The sequence below is a fragment of the Fusarium keratoplasticum genome, chromosome 6 (assembly GCF_025433545.1).
Source record: "Fusarium keratoplasticum isolate Fu6.1 chromosome 6, whole genome shotgun sequence".
Lineage (NCBI taxonomy): Eukaryota > Fungi > Ascomycota > Sordariomycetes > Hypocreales > Nectriaceae > Fusarium > Fusarium keratoplasticum.
Window position 1 is genome coordinate 1546539 of NC_070534.1, and position 15242 is coordinate 1561780.

At 53.0% G+C, this 15242-nt stretch overlaps 4 protein-coding genes and 1 pseudogene across 5 annotated transcripts, besides 1 other annotated feature; 2 read left to right on the forward strand and 3 right to left on the reverse strand.

Moving 5' to 3' along the window:
- Positions 1 to 596: 596 nt before the first annotated feature.
- Positions 597 to 7041, forward strand: NCS57_00844100 (annotated as a pseudogene). The gene is made up of 2 exons: positions 597 to 1220; positions 1276 to 7041.
- Positions 597 to 7041: a sequence feature.
- Positions 7042 to 7352: 311 nt separating this feature from the next.
- Positions 7353 to 8750, reverse strand: NCS57_00844200 (Cutinase; the record flags this gene model as incomplete). Its single annotated transcript, XM_053058256.1, has 2 exons — positions 8090 to 8750; positions 7353 to 8035 (listed from the first exon to the last, which is right to left on the reverse strand). Exons 1-2 carry the CDS (start codon positions 8520 to 8522, stop codon positions 7353 to 7355), a joined length of 1116 nt encoding a protein of 371 aa, XP_052912087.1. The 5' UTR covers positions 8523 to 8750.
- A 347-nt stretch (positions 8751 to 9097) lies between these two features.
- On the reverse strand, positions 9098 to 10681 carry NCS57_00844300 (uncharacterized protein; the record flags this gene model as incomplete). The annotated part of the gene is made up of 3 exons (XM_053058257.1): positions 9098 to 10104; positions 10157 to 10441; positions 10489 to 10681. The coding sequence occupies 3 exons, from the start codon at positions 10679 to 10681 to the stop codon at positions 9098 to 9100; spliced, it is 1485 nt and encodes a 494-aa protein (XP_052912088.1).
- Positions 10682 to 12148: 1467 nt separating this feature from the next.
- NCS57_00844400 (Methyltranfer-dom domain-containing protein) lies at positions 12149 to 13071 on the forward strand (the record flags this gene model as incomplete). The annotated part of the gene is made up of 2 exons (XM_053058258.1): positions 12149 to 12845; positions 12896 to 13071. The coding sequence occupies 2 exons, from the start codon at positions 12149 to 12151 to the stop codon at positions 13069 to 13071; spliced, it is 873 nt and encodes a 290-aa protein (XP_052912089.1).
- A 240-nt stretch (positions 13072 to 13311) lies between these two features.
- NCS57_00844500 (MFS domain-containing protein) lies at positions 13312 to 14726 on the reverse strand (the record flags this gene model as incomplete). Its single annotated transcript, XM_053058259.1, has 2 exons — positions 13312 to 14507; positions 14561 to 14726. The coding sequence occupies 2 exons, from the start codon at positions 14724 to 14726 to the stop codon at positions 13312 to 13314; spliced, it is 1362 nt and encodes a 453-aa protein (XP_052912090.1).
- Between the last annotated feature and the right edge of the window lie 516 nt (positions 14727 to 15242).

Consider the following 15242-nt stretch of genomic DNA (forward strand, 5'->3'; position numbering starts at 1 on the left):
ATCATCTGAATCCAGCCCAGCCACGGCAAACTCACTCACGCGGGATATCGAGAATTCGGCAGCCGCTGTTCCCGAACGAGACCTTTACACCACGCAAAAGTCCCGCAGCTACCCCCCCTCCATCGACCTTGTAGCTCCCCTCCCTGCTTGAAGCCGAGTTGCGCGTATGCCTCTTGGTGGTTCAGCTCCGTGCCGTGTATGGCCATGATGAAGCTAGTGACCCGATTTTGTGACAATCAGCTCAGCCAAGCAAATACTCGAGGGATAGCTGAGAATGCACATTGCATCAAGGGAAGGGAACGGGTGAAGAAGATGGTGGTATAAAGCGCATTGTCTCCTCAAGCAGTTTGGATTCTTAGCTCTAGACTTCAGAGCTCCCTCTCTCAGCTTGCTTCACCTTCTCAACCCTCGATCGGGATGTTGGGATTACGAAAATCTTTTGACGGTACGCCTTTCTTGTATATCACACAACCTATACTCTGTACAAGCTTCCCTAGTCCCTCCGCCACTCCAACACTGCATGTCCCTTCCAACTCAAAGTGGTCCCTCCTCTGCCCTTCAAGAGCCCTATTTAACGTCTAATCCCTCCTGTAGCCAGAAGAAAACGCCATTCCTCGTCTTCTTCCTCTCTCCGATCTGACGCACAGGAGAGTTCTTCCTCATCACGAAACACAATGGACGCTCTCAAGCAAGGTATCAAGGACTCCCTTCCCTCCTTGGGGAAGGACAGGCATCACTCCGATGTGTCTATAGCCGTCAGCGAGACGCAAAACTCCGACAATGAGAGTGACCGAACCACCGTGGCATCCGACCGAGCCTCCCCCGAGGTCGAGGTCATCAAGAATTCGACCATGGCCACACCTACCAAGATTATCGCCAAAGCCAATGGCACGGTCACAACAAGGACTTCGACCAGTAAGCTCGAGCACTTTGACCGGTTGACCGAAGTTACAAGGACTGTCAAGAAATTGATAGTCCGCCTCGATGACTATGACGAGTCCTTTGTCACCGAGATGGATATAAGAGACTATCTCCAATACATTTCGGATGAGCGTCTGATCCACATGCCCCGGCGAGGCAGCGACTGGGATACAGTTCTCAGCACAGCCCAGTTCTTTGGGCTCCAGGTTTACACCTTTGGCCAGAAGATTGAGAAGTTTGTCCATGGCGGCCATGCCTCTGTATCGGCTGCCTTGGCCAGTTGCCAAGTTCTCCTTGAGGTTTGTAGCCCCTATGCTCGAGCTTAACCTCAACATCATACTAACTGTTACTTAGATTGGCCACAACCAGGCCAGAGCCCTCGTCCCCACCTTTATGACTCTGTATGAGCTGGCCATGCTCCTTTCCGGCGTCGCCCGTATCCATGAACTGGAGTACATGCCCTCTCACATTAGAGAGGCTGCTGCCAACATCTTCTGCGATCTTGTCTATCTTGTTGGCTCTATTGCCAGCCACTACAAGCAGAGAATCAGCAGCCTGAAGCCTGGCTCAACTATCTCAATTAGCCTTGACACCGCCTTTGGCAAGCAGATTGATGAGATCTGGCAAGCCAAGGACACACTATGCGACCGCGTCTGGTCTTACAAGCTCGGAAACAGGGGCTTCTCTATCAGCCTCAAGTCTGTCCGCCGACGACTTCAGCCATCGGCCAAGTCCTCAGTCAGAAACTCTCTCTACGATGAAGTCTATGAGCACCTTGACCGCTCTGAGGATACCTGCAACTGGATCAAAGAACGTCTTGTCCACTTCCTTGGAAGCAACGACAAGTTCCTCAACATCACGGGTTCTGCAGGTCGCGGAAAGAGTGTGCTCGCTGAGTGGGTTGGCGAGAGACTTGCCCGTCCCCTTGACCACAGACTCTACACTGTCCTTAGCTACAACTTTCCCTGGGACTCACCCAAGGAGGCAACACCTCTTGCCTGTGTCAAGAGCTTCCTCTTCCAGCTGCTTGAGCGCAGCGTGGGCGATGTTGCTCTCTACGAGCGACTTGTCCAGGCCTTTGAGGTCTACTCCAAGACTTCAAATGCTGGAAACCTTGAGGCCACTCTTTGGGATACCCTACGCACTGGGCTGCTGGCTGCTGAGCGCGCAGAGACTTCCATTGTCCTCTTGACTGATGGCTGCGATGAGATGTCCGAGAAGAACGTCAAGGAGTTCCACCAAGCTCTTCGACGATGTGTCGCCGACCTCTCGCGCACGCATGTCATTACCTTTTCCCGACCTGTCGCTGCTCTGAAGGATGGCTCCAAGCTCTTCGAGATCACCCAGAAGGAGGTTCACGAAGACATCGAGTCCCACCTCAAGCAGACCTTGTCGAAGTCTGTTCACTACCGCGACCTGGATGTCCGGGAGCGTGAACAAATCATTGAGAGCTTGGTAAACAAGTCCAAGGGCAACTTCCTCTGGGCCTTCTATGTTGGCCGTCTTCTGAGCCGAGAGAACTCTTGCGACGCATTCCGTGCCAGGAGCAAGGGCGTCAGCTCCGAGCTCTCTGATGTGATTCGCATCGCTGTGGACCGCTTGGATCTTCAGAAGAACGAGATTTTGCAGCATCTCCTGTCCTTCATGCTCATCACGGAGACGCCCTTCGCTGTTGAGGAGGCTTCTGAGCTTCTTTCTACAGACCGTAACCGAAAGGCCATGGGTACCGCTACCCCCAACATCTCCAAGTTCGTGACTGAGTACTGTAGTGACTTGCTCGTCATCCGCGGTGGTCATCTTCACTTCCGCAACTCGTATGTCCAGTCATACATGAAGAGCCTTCTTGGAAAGTCGCTGCTATCCCACAAGGATGCCCATATGCAGTTGACTCTCAGGATGCTGCTCTATGCGCGTCTGACCCTGCATGGTGACCATGAGCTACTCATGGAGGAGCTTGAGGACTCGGCTGTTGATGCTGTGCTCCGTCGACACCACTTGATGGGCTATGTCATGCAGAACTGGGTTGTCCACTTCAGACAGGCTGGCTTTGTCGTTTCCAACGGCGAGATTAGCCTGCCTAAGGGATTCTGCGACATCTTCCCCGACTCCGTCATGTTTGCTCTTCTTGAGCGACCATGCTGGCGCCGATACCACGGCCATCAGGACACTATTGAGCTTCATGAGCTTACTCTCCGCATCCGAGAGACCTGCTTCGGCAAGGAGCATGTCACCGTCCTGCAGAACCTCATCACTCTTGGTCATGTTCACGTCAAGTACTCGACAGCAGCTGATTCTTCTATCGTTGGTGCACGATTCTTCTACCGCGCTGCCAAGCTGGGAGGAATCATCCTGTCTAAGACGAGCGCCATTGTTAGCTCTTGCACTCATCTGTTCCTGACCTACACCGAGAGCATTGTCATCACCGAACGCACCGAGATTGTGAACTACCGCGAAGAGATGATTCGCGTATGGATCACGATTTGCAAGCACAAGTATGGCCCGTCGAGCGACGAGGTCATCACCTGGCACGAGAAGCTCGCTAAGCTGTACATTTGCATCAAGGAAGAGTGGCGCGCCACTATTGTCTATAAGGAGCTCTACGAGATCATCATTGTCCGCTACGGCAAGAAGTCTCCTGAGGCCGGTCGTATCGGCGCCTTCTTTGGCACCCTGGACGTCGTGCTCAAGGGCGAAAAGGGTGGCAAGGAGATTGGACAGCTTGAAGAGTTCATCTTTGAGACCAGCGAGGATCTTGAGATCCATGATCATCTCTGTATCTCTATGATGATCAAGCTGGCCAGGTCCTACTACTCCTGCGGCGAGTTCTACCTGGCCGAGAGACTGTTCATCAGCCTCTGGCGTCGCATCTCCATCATCGGCCGAGTCAAGGCTAGTGTTGAAGTGCACGTTGCCAAGATCCAGATCGCCCTCGAGTACGTCAGGTTCCTCCGTGAGGTGAAGCGCACTGAAGAGGCGACCAACATCCTCATCTGCCTCTGGGCAGAGTATGAGCACTACCACTGTGAAGAAGAGACCCTCATCGTCTGGATTAGAGAACTTGGCAAGACCTGCAGGAGCTTCAGTCTCTTCAGCATCACGCTCTCCATCCTGACCAAGGTCTGGGGTTGGTTCAAGAAGAATGGCAAGACTGAGGATGAGGAAGCTCGTCGCACTACTGTTCTCATCACCGAGGTTGTGGAGGAGGTGACCGAGACAACCATCACCAAGAAGACGACCACCACAACTACGACTGAGGTGACAGAGACTGTGGTTAAGGAGATCTACGAGACTCATTATGAGCGCTGCAAGAAGACCAAGGTTGACCGCAGCTTCTTCTCCGCTTGTATGGCCTTGATCGGCACATACTTTGAGCATCAGAAGTGGTCTGAGGCTGAGACCATCATCAAGCGAACTCTTGAGATCACCTGGAAGGCCATCTTGAGCACCGATACCAAGATTACTCTTCACGAGCACTCTTCCCGAGAATGCATCCTCGTGGCTCGACGCCTTGCCAGGTGCTACCACTACCAAGGCTTCTTTGAGAAGGCTGAGCACATCCACCTCCGCATCTACTACGCTTGTCTGGCCTCTCTTTCTCTGGAGGATGAACGCCTTCACGAGTCTCTTCACGTTCTCATCGAGTTTTACGAGGAGCATCACCGCCATGAGAAGATCATCGAGCTTTACATCTCGATTCTGGATCGATACAAGAAGAAGCTGGGCCACAGTCATCACCTGACGATCAAGACCTTGTACTCGTTGGGCTACCACTGCAAGCTGATCGGCCACAAGGATGCTTACATCTACTATCGCGAGATTGTCACCATCCTTAACAAGGGCATCAAGCACTGCCACCACGATGCCTTTGAGGCTGCCCAGTACCTTCTCCGCCACTACTACCACCGTCACATGTGGGTTGAGCTGCGAGACATTTCTGCTCTCATGTGGCAGACTGTCATCCACCACCGCGGAGGCCTGGTCGTGACTGAGAAGCTCATCACCGAGATCTACGAGAGGTACACGTACGTGCTCGAGATCCACATCAAGGTTGAGTTTTCCGTTCTCTACAAGATCTCGGTCGAGTACAAAGAGGTCGTGACTACTGTCTGTGGAAAGGATTCTCACGGCTTTATTGTGGCCTTGATTGCCTTTGCCAAGATGTGCGAGAAGAGTGAGAAGCATGAGCATGAGTCTGTCGACATCTACGAGGAGATTATTAAGAAGACGACAACTACCAAGACTACTACGACTGTTGTCACCGAGACCACGGTGCACACTGTCAAGAAGCGCCTCTCCAAGTTGTACGTGACAATCATCACCTCGGGTAGGGAGACTAAGAAGATTCCCCTGGATCGGGCCATCCTGATCAGCATTGAGACCTACGAGCATCTCAAGCTCACACTCGGATGCTGGCACGAGGAGACGCTCCGTCAGCTCAGAGACGTCGTCTTTCTGTACCACAAGTGCAACACCAAGGAGACTCACGCCAAGATGATCAAGCTTCTCGAGGTTTCCGTCATCGAGATCATCACTACTCTGACTGTCACCACGGCCCTGTTCAACGCCGCCATCTCACTGGCCTCCATCTATGTGAGCGTCAACCTCACCAAGCAGGGCCACGAGCTCCTCCACCAGCTGCGACACCTCATCATCTTCCGCGAGGGCATGCCGTGCAGCGATATCACGCTCAAGCTCGACATCCACGTGAGCAAGCTGGTGTTTGTCTTCCTAAGCGCCTTTGAGCACGGCCTCTGCAGCAAGGACTGCGCCATCACTTACTCAGAGATTATGGCCTCTATCATGTTCGAGTCCCTGTTGTACGAGGAGTACTCTCGTGTGATTACCCACGAGAAGAACATCGAGGTCATCCTCGAGTGTGGTGCTAAGCTTCGCTGCTTCTGGGAGGAGCATCAGCGCGTCCAGCTCCTGGCCATCCTCGACAAGAGGCTGTTCCAGCAGTTCAAGACCGAGTACAACTTGTACTTCAAGGGCGTCAGCGACGAGGAAATTCGCCTATTCTACCTCGCCCTCCTCTCCGAGCTCGGCAAGGACCGCAAGGCCACTAAGATCGACTTTTCCCTCCTCGCCGTTAAGGCCGGAAGCGCCAGGGTCAAGACTCTTCTCGAGGCTAACGACTTCCACTGCGCTAACCAGCTCGGCCGCATCGTGTTCCGCTTCGCGCAGGGACAGAAGCTATACCAGCGTCCCAGCTGCATCCAGTTTGGCTACAAGCTCGCCGAGTTCCTGGCCGGTATCGACGTGCCACACCCTGGTGCCAAGGACGAGAAGATGCGCAACGACCTGCTGACGACTTCTCGCGAGATCATGGCCGAGGTGCTTGCTGCGTTCCGTGCTGCTGAGATCGACTTTGTCAGCCTGCGCTTTGAGGATATCTCTGGTCTTATTCGTCTTCTTGGTGCTCAGCGCAACTGGGATGAGCTCGAGAGTCTGCTCTTCCGTCTGTGGCGCTCACGCGAGCAGATGCAGCGATCTGGTAGCTGGTCTCCCTCCACCGTGCTGGAAATTGGAAAGCTCCTCATTCACGTCAAGTATGCTCGCGGAGATGTGTCTGGTGCCATCGACACGGCCGAGCTGCTCTGCTACAACTTGCGTCGCAGCAGAGGCCGTCTCGACCTCGAGACTCTGGCCTTTTCCCGTCTCCTTGCTGGCCTGTATACTTCTTGTGGTCGCACAGCCAGCGCTATGTCAATCCACGAGTCTGTTCTGCGCGAGATGGGCTCATGCTGTCACGGAAACGAGTTTGGCGAGGCGTACCCGGACCGGCAGAGGCTCATCACCGAGGCGAAGCTGCATCTCGAGCTACTAAAGGCCTCGCACCATCAACTCCAGGGCTGGACGAAGCCGGCGATGGAGTTCCGCGAGGTGCACGACCGTCTGAACAACGGTTTGGGTCTCGGCCTTCCGGCGTTTGAGAAGTGGTGCGGCAGCGCGCAGGACAAGAGCATCGAAGGGGGGAAGTACATACCCCCGAGCGACTGGCGAGTCCAGAGCAACGAAAAGCAGAGCAGCTCGACCTGGAGGAGAAGATCGGGCCAGCACCGGCCACAAAACGGGCTGGACGTTGTGTACACGGCGAACCAATGGTGGCTGGTGTACTGAGCGAAGATCAGGTGGTGTACGAACGGTTACGTCTGTCATTACGAAATGTGGTTTCTTGCTGTACTATCATTTTGTCCGAATATTTGGACCATGTCGCTCCTTGGAGATTTCATAAGTTTTTCAAGTGTCTAAGTAGTTCTTTTCCAGTAATATGATCGTCTGTACCCTAATCTCGCATCTCTATTGTGATTATATGAACGTGGAGATAAGAAGCTCCTTCCATGAGCTGGCACAGGTCTATCGGATTATATGGGTTTGTATGTCATCTATAAAGCGTAACCGTTATATATATCATTCGATATCAATGGATCTTAGATGGCTAGGGCAGCGGCCAGTCCCATCAAGATGCCTCCAATATGAGCGGCTGTTGAACCAGCTGCATTATCAGCCGCCGATGGTGTCGCAGCGTCATTACTTGATGATGCGGCGGCAGTCTCGGAGCCAGAGCTGTCCGCGCTTGAGGGCTCGACAGTCGAGGCCTTAGTAGTCGAGGTCTTAGCAGTTGAGGTGGCATCCTCCGTGGTAGTTGTCTCCGCGTCGGACTCGGTCTTCGTCTTGGTGGCGCTGGAGGTCTCCTCGCTTTCGGTCGAGGCTTTAGTTGTGGTCTTTGAATCCTTGGTAGATGTCTTGGTCGTATGATCGGTGGTCGTCTCGCTCTTTGAAGTTGTCGTAGTAGTCGCTCTCGTCTTGGTGCTAGCTGTAGTTGAAGAACTCTTTCCATCATCCTCGGCGGCATTAACCCTCTCCTTGACCCATCCCGCAACGTCATCGGTAAACACGTCAAAGTAGTTCAAGTGTGTCTCTACCACGTCTCCCTGGGCGCAGATAGGATCCGTATCAACGCAGTAGTTGTGTAGCACATCACCGTACTTGGCCAGATTGGCGAGCTGGTCGCCAGGGCGAGGGAAGAGACCATCCTTGCCGGCGCCGCTGAGGACATTGTAGGGCTGGTTGGCTGTGTGGCGCGTGTCTCCAAAGATCATGGCGGCGACGACTAGAGATAACCTGTGAGTATCAAACTGCGTTAAGATTGTAGAATCGGGCTTACTCTTGTTGGCTGGACGAGTCTTGGGATCCAGACCCTTGTTAGGCTCCTGCACACAGTCCTGGAAAAATACGCCTCCTCCACCACCGAGAATATCACCAACAACATGACCTCCCTGAGAATAGCCGCTCACCACGAGCTTCGAATCGGGACATTTCTTGTTGTACGCCGTGATCTGCTGGATACCATTCTTGGCACCCTCAAAGACCGAGCCACAATACGGCGCCTCGAGGGGGTTGTAGAACTGAATGTCCTCGTAGTCGCAGCTGTCTAGGCCGGAGCAGATTGCGCCGGCAAGCTTTCCCTGACGTCCCGGATAAGGCTCGTTGTTTCCCTTGGCTAGAAAGATGTGGACGTCCTTGCAATCCGTATCGCGTGCGGAATGGCCTTGAGCGGTGGCCGCGAGGACCAAGGGGAGAGCGACGGTTGTCTTCATGGTGGTTGAATAGGATGAAGAAAGGACGACAAGTGATGACAGAGAACGGCGAGCTTCGTCGCTCAAACAGAAGCTCGTTTCATCAGCTCGGTTCAGCTGGTCCAGGATCCCATCCCCTGGGGAGCAAGCCCGGGTTTTAAAGCCTGCATCTGTCAAGATGGGACGATCGGTCGCCAAGATGCAAACCGCCCAATGAAGGTCTTCAAAACCTGCAAAACTTGGTTCTCGTTCCTGCGTCACCGCCTATCAAAGGCGACTCAAAGCAGAAGAAGCCCCGTCTGGGCGGGTCTTTATCTCTGGGACGAAACCAGTTTGACAGGTTTAGCTTTGGTGGTGGAGCAAATCCAGGGGGTTCGTTACGAGATTTCGAGGTGGATCGTAATCAGGTTTATCAGGGCTCGGCGATACCGGGCGGCAATTGAGTTTGGAAAGATTTGTATCTCGTCATTGGGAGGAGGATATATCAGTGGTGGTTGTGTAGAGCACGGAATTGTCAAGGTGAGCTCACAGACTGAATCATATATCATTCATTCATATTAGACAAGTCCAACATCTTGGGTATCGTCATATCCTATCTACAGCAGATATCTGTACGTCGGCGCATTATCACCAAGCTCAGTCTTTTCCTCCTCCGACAGCTCCTCCTGCGGCGGATTCCGATCCCTCTTCTTATTCTCGGTAAACACCACGATGCCATACGTGATGCACGCGATGATGGACAAGATCGTAAAGGCGATGGAGATGGAATAACCAGGAATAAACTTGGGCGCATCCTTCTTGAGGAAGGCAAACACGGCGATGATGCCACCAATGTTGCCGAATCCGACCTGCCACGCGCTTCCGATCGATCGCCGTCTGTGACCGCCGAGGTTCATGTTGAACCAGCACACGATGATGGGCATGGCCGTGTACGCGCCCATGGCGACGAGGAAGAGCGCCGCGTACTGCACCTTGGTGTTGTCGTGCACGCCAAGCAAGATGGCGAAGCCCGAGATGGCAACGAGGATGGCAAAGATGGCAAACGCCGCGCGGTGTCGGATCTTGTCCGAGATGAAGGCGATCACCATGGAGAAGCCGAATGCGACGGCCCACGGGGGAACACTGTGAAGCTGTGTCTGCACAGGGCTGTAGCCGAACGTCTTGATGATGCCGGGCGCAAAGTAGGCGTAACCGTAGGCGGGGACGATGAGGCCAAAGTACATGAATCCTCCGAGGATGATCTTGTAGTCCTTGAGGATATTGAGAACATCACCAAACGTCGTCTTGCGCTCAGCGCCAGAGCTGCCCTGATCGGCCCTGAGCCTCGCGGTGACATAGTCCCTCTCCTGGGGTGTCAACCACTTGGCCTCCTCGGGGAAGTCGGGCAGGAGGAAGTAGAAGAAGAAGCTGGCAAAGACGGTCAGGGCACCCTCGAGGATAAAGATCCAGCGCCAGCCGGCGTAACCCCTCATGCCGCTCATCTTGCCGATGGCGGCGGCGAGCAGACCACCGAATGCGCCGGCGAGAGTGGTGCTGTTGAAGAAGAAGGAGTATCGGCGTTGGGCTTCGTGACGTCGGTACCACATGCCGATGAGGTAGAAGGCTGAATGATGTAAGTCAAAAGTCTAAAATTGAATGCGCCCAGGTTGACATACCTCCAGGGAACATGCCCGTCTCAAAGAGACCAAGGAAGAAGCGCGTCGCAATCAAGCCGCTGTAGTTCTGGACCAGACCCTGCAAGAGGGTGGTGAGACCAAACAGGAACATGTTGAGGCTCAGCCAGACGTGGGGCTTGAAGCGCTTGAGCAGAATGTTTGAAGGGATCTCGAACAGGATGTAGGGCACGAAGAAGACGACGAGGGCGGTGTTGTACTGGGTCTTTTCGAGCCCAAGCTCGACCGAGAGGCCGTAGACGTCGGCGTTGGCGATGTTGACGCGGTCTGCCACTGGTTAGCTGTATTCTGTCAGAATGAAGCGATTCACATACCCAGAAAGGCGAGCAGGTACATGATGCAGAGGAAAGGAATGACATGGAGGTCAATCTTGGCCATGAGCTTGCGATCAGTCGTGCCAGGAGGACAGACGAGCTCGACGCTATCGGTTGTTCCTCCATTGCGCTCAGGGTCAAAAGACACGGGCGAGTCAGTGCCCGAAGGCTTTTCCTCGCCGACGTGAGCCATTGCTTGTCCTTTTGGAAGGCTTGTTTTTGGGCAATTGGCGAGTTGGGGAGAAGAAGGAGATGGACGGGAGGTAAAGGTGCAGCTTTTAGAGGGGAGAGTAAGAGGGGATCGGCAACATATTTATTGCAAAACCCTGTTCATGTCTCGGAGCCAGTCCGTCGTTGGTTACACGGAGTGCACGAGTCACACTCTTTCCTCCTCATTGCCCATTCTTTCTCCTCGTTGGTAATATCCCATCACCCTGTGGATACATGGATCAGATCCATCTCACGGAGCCGAGGTCGGGGGTTGCAGTGGAATCTTTGTCGAGTGCAACCTAAACTATTGCCTCCTCATGCCTCGATTGGGATTGGACACTCGGTCCCCGCAAAGCATGGGCTCGTGGTCTCTTTAACCTTGACTCTTTGCGGGACCCGTGGGGAAGAAAAGTTTGATTTGGGCAATAGTACGGAGTTGGCTGTGGAGGAAGTTGACCGATGTCGCTCATTAAAAGGATTCTCTTTTTTTTTTTCTTTTCGTCCTTGAGTCAGCCTGGAGACTGATAAGGATGTTGTCTAGGGTCTGTTACTACGTTGTATTACTCTTGATATTTGAAGCAAAAAAGACAAGATCCTTGCCTTGTCATGAAGCAAAGAGTGTGGTTGTTTCTGGCGGCCGACATCAAAATCTCCGCCAAGGCAGGATCGACGCCACAACCGAGGTGCCGTCTTGGGCGTCATCTTGGGGGATGGCGGCTCTGCTCTCCCCTCTTCTTCTCCAATTCAACGCCAAGATGTTCGACAATGGACAAGCAGAATCTCGGCCATGAGCAATCACGACTTGATGCCTTTTCCCTACCATGAATGAATGTTTCATCCATCAATTCCACCCTCCATCCTCCGTCATCACAACACGGGTCATCATTCAAGGACATCCATGCAGCATTCCCATGCCCGTCTCCAAAACGCCACAAAATGTAGCCTCCTGTTTGGCGCCCGCTTTGACATTCTACCACGTTCAAAACAGGAAGCTCATCAAGAAAGCAACATCACAGGACGATCTTCCCCTCAGACCCCACGGGGAAATGATGCTCCCATGGTCGGTCCGCGGAAGCGAAGAACGGGACTTTTTTTGCTTCGTCGGTCCGGATTAATGGACCGAGGATCATCATTGTTTACAGAATGCCGGGATTAATTCCGTCTTTTCCAGGTGCCTGGGCTGGGCTGGATTCTGTCACTTGTCCAGATCGCCATCACTGAATCAAGATCCTGCAAGCATTACTTTGTGCACCAGATATCGTAATAACGATAAACTCAATTCAGCTGCTCTCTATCTTGTAAAGAATTGAACTGAAGCCCTCGCTCCTATTGCTTATGCAGCGACTGAAGCGCCATTACGGATACAAACATCTCGATTCTGATCTCACATCATGCGATATGATATCATGCTGTGCGGAGAGCCCACCTCTAAACTCCGGCCTTTATCTCCATGAAACAACCTCACCAACACCTTCAATCACCAACAACCATGGCAGCTTCGGGACACAACAAGTACGGCCCGGGATACGGCCAGGTCAGGCATCACGAATGGAGAACCGCTGAGAACAGCAGCAGCCATCTGCTGCCCAAACTGCAATCCATGGCCAAGGACAATCCCAATCTGAAGCTGTTGGATGTCGGCGCTGGCTCTGGCACCATCTCGACGTCGTTGGCGAGATACATACCTGATGGGCATGTAACTGCCACCGACATATCCGATGAGATTCTCGTCCGCGCGAAAGAGTTCGCTGATTCTCAGGGTGTCACCAACATCGAGTTCAAGCGCGCAGACGTCTTTGAGCTGCCCTTCTCCGACTCGACCTTTGACGTGACGCATGCCCACCAGGTCCTATGTCACCTAGATACACCCACTGAAGCCATTCAAGAGATGATTCGAGTGACAAAGCCCGGCGGCGTGATTTCCCTGCGGGAGAGCGACATGCACATGTGGTGTTTCTGGCCGGAGATCCCGGGTCTGCTCAAATTCCACGAGAATCAGATCAGAGTGCTAGTAGCAAACGGCGGACAGGACAAAGGAGGTCGCCAACTTGTATCGTGGGCTCTAAAGGCCGGAGTAGCTCGTCAAGACATCACGGCGAGCTTCGGCACGTGGTGCTACAGCGACCCCGAGGATAGAAGAGTTTGGGGTGAGTGTTTCTTCTCGAGGCCATAGCGACGATTTACTGACATTTACCAGCCGAGTCTATGAGGGAGCGCTTGATTGGGGGTCATACGCGTGGTAAATCTCTCGAGTTAGGTATCGCGACAGAGAGTGAACTTGATGAGATGGCGCAGGCTTGGCAGGACTGGGCCGACACGGATGATGCGACGTTTGGGTTGGTGAACGGCCAGGTATTGATAGAGAAGAAGTAAATAAAAGCTTCAAGGGAGCAAAATATTTCATGGTTATCAACCTTCACACATTTGGCAATCTCCAGCGCACAACTCGTCATTTGTTGATGTTCCACAGCCTGCCTGCTGTTCTCTCTACAGGGCTTACCAACCCAGTATGTCCTTTGTTCCAATATTACCATTCACTCATTCATCTTCCGTATACTTGCAAATCTTGCCAATGAGCCAAATTCTTGCGACCGAGCCAGAATAAACAGTCCCTCAAACAACCACTCGGGAACAGGCTTGAACCCCCCGCGACCCAATAGACTTGGCAATCTTGTAAAGAGGAGCCCAAGCCCCCATAATAGCGGTAACCCCAGTGCAAAGAATCATGGGCCCATACTTTGTAGCATATCCCATAGCGTCACCTGTCGAAATGGAGCTACCTGCAGAGACGAGAGCACCGCTGACAGGACCAGCAACGACAAAGCCGAGACCCCGGCCACCTAGAAGCATCCCAAATACCAGCGACGTATCAATTGTTGCATCGTCTCCTTTAATTTCCTGCAGGGCTCCTGACCATGTCGCGCTGAAGCCTCCAGCAAAGAAGCCGTAGAGGATCACGAACAGCACCATAGTGCTGAGGTGACGGCTCAGACCCCAGAGGAGGAAGACGGGAAGTGCGCTTCCCAGGGACGATACCAAGATCACCTTGGCCGCAGATATCTTGTCGCCAAGCATTCCGTGGATCAAAGACCCGGGTACCGAGGCAAGCGAAAACAAAGCCAGTAGGATAGGACCCGTAACCGACGAGAATCCGATTGCATTGGCGTAGCTGGCCAAGTATGTGCTCGGCATCAAGTATCCCAAAGACTGCACGACAATACCAATCTGAAGCATCCAGAACGAAGCGAATCCAAAAAAGGCGAAACTGATCGGTCGTGGTCGTGAGTCGCGGCTTAGATCGACGCGAGGCTTCAGGAAGAAGAGTGTCGGAAGAGTCATTGCGACAGATGCGACTGTCCAAGACAGTAGGGTCGCCTTGAGTCCGAATCTTTGTAGCAGAGCGCTGAAAAGGAAGGGCATGGCGACACCCACGGTGGATTTTCCTGCCCACATGACGCCGTACGCGAAGCCTTTTCGTTCAACAAACCATTCATCCATGTAGAGGGAGATGGGACTGAACAGGAGACTGCATCCGATGGCGTAGAGAACTCCCTGCGTGGCAATAAGTCCTGCGACATCCTTGACAAAAGCCGAAGTCGTCAAGCTGACGATGGTGACGAAGAGCCCAAGCGGGCCACACCACCTTCGAAGGCGAGGATACCGGTTGAGAGCGATAAAGGCCAAGGGCATCATGAGGTACATGATTCCAGTCTGGGAGGCGCCGATGGATGCGATTCCGCTTGGTGAAGTGCCGAGGTTTCCGTGTGAGGTGTAGTACTCTTGGAAGATTCCAAAAGAGACTGAGTATCCTGCCATGATCTCGGGTCAGCTTGAACAGTGATTCCTCGACAGGTAGGCATACCCCAGATGGGCGCTTGTGCTATGGTGCAACAAGCGAGAGCGACATAGGCTCCACGGCCTCGATCTGTAGGTGGCAATGCGTCGATAGTCGTAGTTCTATCATCTGACCTCATCTCGTCCCCGCCAGAGCGTACGACTTGAAGCTCGTGAGAAGTTGCAGGCTCCATGGTTAGTTAAGTTGTATTGAATGCCAGCAGATGCAAATATTGAATTCGTTTGCCTTTTATAAAGTGGTCAAATCAATAAATGACTCAGGATTGACGACTGTCCTCGGTGAAGAGATTTATTTCCTCTTTTGGCAGCTCCAAGTGATCTAAAGATGTCATGGTCCGTCAAAGGGCGGCCAATCAGGTCCACCATGATTCCGACATCGCAGCACATGTTGAAGCATTCATCGTCAGTCAGCAATAAGACGCTTCAAAAATGTAAATTATGGTCAATTTCAAAGCAATTGATAAACGCACAATATAGTTTCCCTGGGTTTCCTCAAACAATTGTCTTCAGCGCTTGCCAGTCTGGCCCTGAACGGCACGGAATCCAGTCCGGCATGGATTCTTTCATCAGATCGGGACAGCCCAGCAGCAAGTATTTACAGAGGGCCTTCAACACTGATCAAAGAGCTAGAACATCGGAAACATAGGTAGAAAGTTTTGTTTGTTAAACCCAAAAAGAACTGTCAACGC